This window comes from Polistes fuscatus, unplaced genomic scaffold, assembly GCF_010416935.1.
Source record: "Polistes fuscatus isolate 324 unplaced genomic scaffold, CU_Pfus_HIC Scaffold6, whole genome shotgun sequence".
Lineage (NCBI taxonomy): Eukaryota > Metazoa > Arthropoda > Insecta > Hymenoptera > Vespidae > Polistes > Polistes fuscatus.
This window is the reverse complement of record NW_025113140.1, coordinates 4,364,351-4,371,462: the sequence shown is the minus strand read 5'-3', so window position 1 is coordinate 4,371,462 and position 7,112 is coordinate 4,364,351. Positions and strand designations below refer to the sequence as shown.

At 27.2% G+C, this 7,112-nt stretch overlaps 1 protein-coding gene across 1 annotated transcript; it reads left to right on the top strand.

The window, feature by feature from the left end:
- Nucleotides 1–3,495: 3,495 nt before the first annotated feature.
- LOC122523238 lies at nt 3,496–4,920 on the top strand. Its single transcript, XM_043644896.1, has 3 exons — nt 3,496–3,536; nt 3,956–4,292; nt 4,652–4,920. The coding sequence occupies exons 1-3, from the start codon at nt 3,525–3,527 to the stop codon at nt 4,918–4,920; spliced, it is 618 nt and encodes a 205-aa protein (XP_043500831.1). The 5' UTR covers nt 3,496–3,524.
- Nucleotides 4,921–7,112: the final 2,192 nt, after the last annotated feature.

Genomic DNA, 7,112 nt, shown 5'->3' with positions numbered 1-7,112 from the left:
GCTTTGATAAGAGACTCGAGTAGAGATGGTACGCTAGACGATAGTGAGAATGAGAAAGAAAACGAAAATGAAAGAGAAAGAGGGAGAGAGAGAGAACACCAACCATAGAAACCTGTTCTCTTCCACCTTCGTGGATTCGTTTAACCATCAAGTACCCACCCAACCACGTTCGTCCGTTCGTAGACCGACGTGACCTAGATCGAGTGTCTACTGCAATTTGCACTTGACGCGGTCTCCTACCCTTTCAGGATACCCTTCTCCCAAGGGAAAATAAAAAGAGAAATGATGAGAATGAGAAGAGAACTCAACATCTCTTTTTCTCTCTCTTTCTATCTCTCTCTCTCTCTCTCTCTCTTTCTTTTTTCTCTTTCTTTTTCGTTCTATCTTTCTACATCTCTATCGTCCAGAAAATATTCTCCAAAAAGGGTTTTCCGAATCGAACGATAATAACGTACCGACCATATCTCTTAAGAGACTCTAGAAAAATCTCATTCTTTTCTTTTAAAATTAGAATAAAATTAATACAAATATTCTACGATACAAAAATTTATTTAATCTTTTTCAAATTCAATGATATTTCTCCTTTTGTTTTTTAATAATCAGGTAATAAGTTGGGACAGGAATTTTTTGTTCAAAATAAGTACGTACCGTAATAAACATGTTCAAATAATTTCTAACTTACCTTTTTTTATCTATTACTATTTATAATCTATCGTAATGACGATTTAAATTTATTGTATTATATCGTTAGTTTAAAAAAAATACGATTACAATTTATTCGTAAACAAATTGATATCACTTTCTTTCTGGAATGTCTGTTGTTTCTTTTTTTTTTATTATTAAATTCTTCGATGGTCGGCTTTATTAACATACGATAATAGTTTCCGAAACAAGTAATAGAGATTAACTAAAACTACACCATTACACTAATTACAACGACAAATTTCAATGTGATTAGTTGTACAACTACTATTTCTTACACGTAAATTCGAAAGTTTCATTTGCAATTCTTTTGTTTTTCTACTTCGTTTATGAAGAATTTGAAACCTCGGGTAGATCGGGTTTTCGATGATATTTTAATATCAAGAAAAATTAGATTGCTTTAGGTCATAGGATTTACAGATTCGTTATAACGTATACTCGAGAATAAATGTAATTATTCGAAGAACTATATTCGTGTTCGCGGAAAAACACGTATTTTCTACTTGATGAAAGAAAATTTTAGTGTTGGTAAAATGGAACCTGTGGTCAATGAGGATGACATAGTTGACGTATATATGTATATAGGTGAGTACGTTTGAAGATACTCATACATACAATGAGAAAAGGTAGAATCGTTTGACTATGTAATCGGCCTTAATTGAGAAAATTTGCATTACACGAATGGCTACTCGAAAATGTAGTATTTACTTTTCTACTCTTCTACCTCTGATAACTATACACATACACATACATATATTTATCAAAGGAACTTTATTCCTACTACACAATAGTCCTTTTGCGTTTAAGATCCAATTAGCGATCAGAAGAAAGTCAAGAAGAAGAATAAGAAGAAGAAATGAGAAAGAAAGGATATAAATTATTCTCATCAATTCATTATAATAGTTCCGATCGTTGATTGGCTTATTAAACAAAATACGATGGAACATTTCTTGTAAGATCATAAAAATGCTATTATCTTTACCGAGTTATTTCCTTTTTCTTAACTGGTTAATAAAATGTTTCGATTAGTTATTACTATAATATAATAGACATTTTAAATGATTTTAATGTCACTTTAATTAATCTATTGATTTTTAAAAGACTTTTATCTATTTTCTTCGGACATTCATGTAATTTAAGTTAAATATATATTGGCTATCTCGTGAAAGCGAATTAATTATCCTAATTATCCTAATTTAATATCCATATGAATATACGTCAATCGTAATCTATCAAAGAAAATTTATACAGCGACGGACTAAAGTATTTACGTGAATTTAATTTTTGTGTATAAATTTTTGATAATCTATGAAATCTAAGATCTTTTGTTTTATTCTTTTTCTTTTGTACAATAAAATATTTAAATTATATGTCATTTTCTATTATTTTCTTTAACATCGAATAAACTTCCATTGTTTACAATAAATATTTAAACTTTAGAATTTGAAAAATATATTAATGAAAACTAAAAAATTGTATTTCTTAAAAATGTACAAAGAAATTTATAAAAATATTCTTGTATGTTAACAATTTTCTTTGATATTGAACAAATTATCTTTTAAATTATGATTTTAATATTACCTATGCAATTATGTAAATCTTTTCGTTAATAAGTAATTAAAAATATCTCTTTGATTAACCGTACCATTTATTCGCTCATTAATTCTTTTTTTACAAAGAAAATTCATTTTTAAATTAAAATTGATTATCGATAAGAAACCAAATCATCCGAATAAAATTAAAAGAAGTTTTTAAATCAATTCTAGAAGAACAAACTTGAGAATCTTGACTAATTTTTATTGGAATTATTGATTGTTCTTAAATAAAAGTTTTAATAATCAATGTTGTGTTTCTTCGTTGTAAAATTCGCTTGATTTCTTCTTAATGATATTTTTACTTGATTTCATATATAAAGTAGATCAGTCCAAAATAAGAGAAAACAATGTTTCTCGTCTATTAAATACTATGAGTTAGCTTCTATGATCTACTCGAATTACATTAGTCTATGACTTTCTCGATTGAGAAATTCCGATTAAAATCGATCTAAGGAACGTATTAATGATTACAAACAAGTAATCTAACTTTTAAATATTGTTTAAAATTATTATAACACAGATTGACGTAACACAAATTTAGTTATAAATTTAATTTTTTAAAAATTTTAACTTTATTTACTTCTTTATCTACTCTAACCTAATCTTATAATTACTTGGATATAAAATTTAAAAAAGTATTTGAAATTTTAGGTTTACTTATTTTTTAAACTTTGAAATCAAACTACCATCGTAATTATTTTTAAATGTCATAATTTTTACCTAATGTTTCTCTTAATTTTCAACTGAAAATATATTTTACGAGTAATCAAATCGAAAATCTAAAATAAAAATAATACATTTTTAATAATTCATTTAAAATTTCTTTCTTCATATTTGTAATTTTATTATTTTTCTAGATAATATTAAAAGGAAGGATCAAATCCCGGGCGTAGACAAGCGTAATCGGTCTTATAACACCTGGTGCTATGTTCCAGCTGTTAGCGCTGATCAGCTTGCAAAAAAATATAAAATGTAAAGGAGTAGGAGTAAGAGGAGAAGTAGGAGGAGGATTTCAATGGTGAAACTATACACGACAACTGGCGCTTCTCTTCAACGAGTTACCAAGATGATACGGAACAAACAGATTCTTCATAGATGCATGTATGCGTAACCATGAGTGGACGTAGAATAACTTGTCTCCGCTTCACTGACATATAAAAGCTTGGAAAACACGTTGGAAAGTCACAGTTCTCATCTGACCGTGTTAATATCGAAATAGAAGAAGAAATGACTTTCAAGGTAAAGTCTTTAAATAGAAAACTCAAATATGATTATAAGATGAGTCAGTGTTAATCAGAATAAGAGTCAGTGATAAAAAAAAAACTTTCGTTCTGTCGTTTGAAATCAATCAAAGAAATTGAAAATATATATGAAAAATTAACGAAAAGTTAATTAAGTTTAAATTTATGATCAACGATAAGATTTAAGTGTCAATGTATAAATAATTATTAGACGTAGAAATTAATTCGGTGCTATAAATAAAAATATTAAATTTATTTTTAAAATGGCACCGGATCTGATCTTAATCTAATTGGCAACGATTAGTATTAGAAAAATCCTGAATTGGGATGACAAAACAAATTTCTAAAAAACAAAACAAAAAAAATAACCAATTAAATTCAGATCGAATAGATTAGAATATTTTTTGATCAATTTAGGTAACTATAGTACTCGTCATCACGATGATCCATAGATCGAAAACAATAGTGATACCAGTTGACGAAGTTGAAACGGAAACACACGAAGACCCACAAATTTCCTTAGCGAGTTCTTATATCCATTTTCATGGTCCAGTAGAAGGTCCAGAATATGAAGTGAAAGTACCATACGTTTTTCTCAAAAACGAACATAATTATATGTCTCATGATCAAAATCATCCTATTGAAGATCAAGAATATGCTATTGATTACATTGCTAATCCTAAGTATCAATTCGCTTATGGTGTCGAAGATCATCAAACTGGTGACTTCCATGGACAAAAAGAATCAAGAAATGGTAAGCTAAATTAATTATAAATAAATAAATAAAGTGGATCCAATTATTGTTGTTGATAATAATATATAAGAATTTTTATTTAAAATATTAGGATTATAATGTTAAATTTTTGTTTGGATTATTTTATTAGTATCATTATGTTATTTCTATTAAAATTATATCACGATTAAATATTTGTTTGACAATGCAATTTATTCGTAGTGATATTAATTGTAGATACGTTTGGATCTTATATTGGTAATAAAGAAAAAATTGTTTCATTCATTTTTATGATTATAATGAAATTTAGATGACAGAAAATATAGTTGTAACGATTTGAGGAAGAAGATTAAATTGATTTGATCCTTTAAATTTCACAGGTCATAGCGTTTCTGGTGAGTATAGTGTAAAGGAACCCGGAGGTACCTTAAGGGTTGTCAGTTATCACGCTGACAAGGATGGATTCCACGCCGTTGTTCATACTTCCGGTAAGAACGATCATGCTCCGACTAATATCTATTCTCACAATCAACATGACCACGTACAAGTTCAAGTACAGGATCATGATCACGATAAAGGTTTAGAAACTGAACAAGAAACTCATTCTCTTAATTACGAAACTTCCTATTCGGTTAACGAACATTATTAAAACAATGTAATAAATTATTTCTTAATATGATTTAAAATAATCCTCATGCTGCCGTTTATTTTTTCATTTTTAATCATTTTTTCATACCAAAGTCATTTTATTAATTCTAAACACCAGACGAGTGTACAATTGTGCACAAATATTACTGTAAATATAGAAATTAATATTATTTTTGTTGTTGACTGACCTTTATATTTCATTGGTGTCAAGGTTATACTTTTTTGTTATACTTTTATGCAATTTTTATTATTATTATTATTAATATATATATACGATGCGTGCATTATTATTATATGTATTATTTATAAAATATAGTATTTTATTTAAAAAAAAAAAATATACTATAAATTATATAAATAACAAAATTAATAATCTATATTGAGATTTTTTTCAATTAACAAATTATTATAATAACTATATTAAATTATTATTAAAAATCGTATAAATAAATTTGTTTTTTTCTATGAATTAGAATTAACCTCGCGCGTGATAATCGAAGAAAGTATTTTCTAACACTTTTCAATACATTTTCGCCTATACGTCGCATCCTCAAAATATGAAAGTTATTTTTAGAAGAAAAGTAAGGCACAGGATCTTGCTGACGTTTTACAACTTATCTTCACGGAGAAGAAGCTTTCCACTGAAAATAATTCGATAAAATAGTTTTGCAATATAAAACTTGACAAAACGTATACTCTGTCAACTCTTGGCCCCAAAAATTGTTGAACTCGAATTGCATTCGTGCATTAAAAAAAAATAAATATTACCAACTATATTTCAATATTTCCAAACGCATCATTTAAAAAATAAATACATAAATAAGTAAATGAAAGAAGCGAACAGAGAATTAAATGGAAAAATATAATATGTTTTATATAAAAATCTCGTTAAAATCTAAAGAAAATTATCGATTTATATTCAGTTTACAAAATGGACGAGTACTAACGAGTGAAAAAAAGAAAATACACACAATACTTACACATCAAAGACCAATGATCACATGAAGACAGAAAAAGAGGAAAAAGTAAGAGAGAGAGAGAGAGAGAGAGAGAAGCTGGTTTGTTGAGGTCGTCAACGAAAAGAACGATCGTTAACGAAACGAGTAGGCAGCAGAAAAGAAGAACGTACGTCGTTAAAGGTTCGGCTCTTTTCTCTGATCTATCGAATATCGACCGAATTTAACGTCGTTATCGATAGCAACGAGTGGAATATCATGTTCGATCGAATAAAAATAAAAATGAAAAAGATAAAAAATTTCACGAAAGAAGATGATGTCATTTTACATAGGGAAATAAATTGTTTTTTTTTCTTTTTATCTCGTTCCAAATCTTTTATAAAAATATATTTTTTATTACTGGTGCACGCAAATGCGACGTGTTTTATTTATTAAAATAAATTGAATAAAAACTTTGTATTTAAAATTAGCTCTCTCTTGAAATTAATATTTTAATTAAAGAGAATGAATGAGAGAGACGATTTCGTCTTGCGAATGGAAATAAATTTTCTTATCTTTAAGGTCCTTTAAATATTTTAATTAATTATTGTTTTTATTACACTGCTCTCTACTTTGAACAAGTTCGAGAATTTTAATTAATTATTAAGTAATATTAAAAATAAATAAATATATATTATTTTATTTTATATATCTTAAAATATTTTGTGTTTATATATATATGAATGAATTAAAAATGTTATATATTCGATTGTCTAAAAAATAAAATAAATAAAAAAGTAGTGGAAGGACTATTCTATTTGAATAAGTATGAGCGATCGTTTTATAATATTTCTCTCGTTTAATAAAATTCAAAGTGAGGTTAAATAATGGATATTAAAGTCAAAGATAGGAAACTCGAATCGAGTTTAAAATGATTTAAGAAAATTTGACGCTCATTTACACGAATAAGGAAATTATAAAGGATTAAACGTTAGAGTTTGTGGTACAGTAACTAAACTTAATATTAATTCGCTAGCGAAACGTGTCACAAGGCTAAAGTTACGTTCGTCTCGTGCTACTTTGTCATAAGAAATTTTCCTTATGGTTCTTCTACCTTGTGTACAATAATTAATACTCCTTTAGCTTTCTAATAGGATAATTTATATCATCTATAAATCTGTGAACCAATATAGTGCTACTGCACAAGAATTCTCTAGTCCTTAATCTTTTCGAAATAAGAAAAGCGAGAGTTTTCGCA

Excerpts from the sequence above, each read along its gene's own strand:
- LOC122523238 (XM_043644896.1), top strand. Across the intron at positions 4,293-4,651 it reads ACAAAAAGAATCAAGAAATG|GTCATAGCGTTTCTGGTGAG; the intron begins GTAAGCTAAATT and ends TAAATTTCACAG.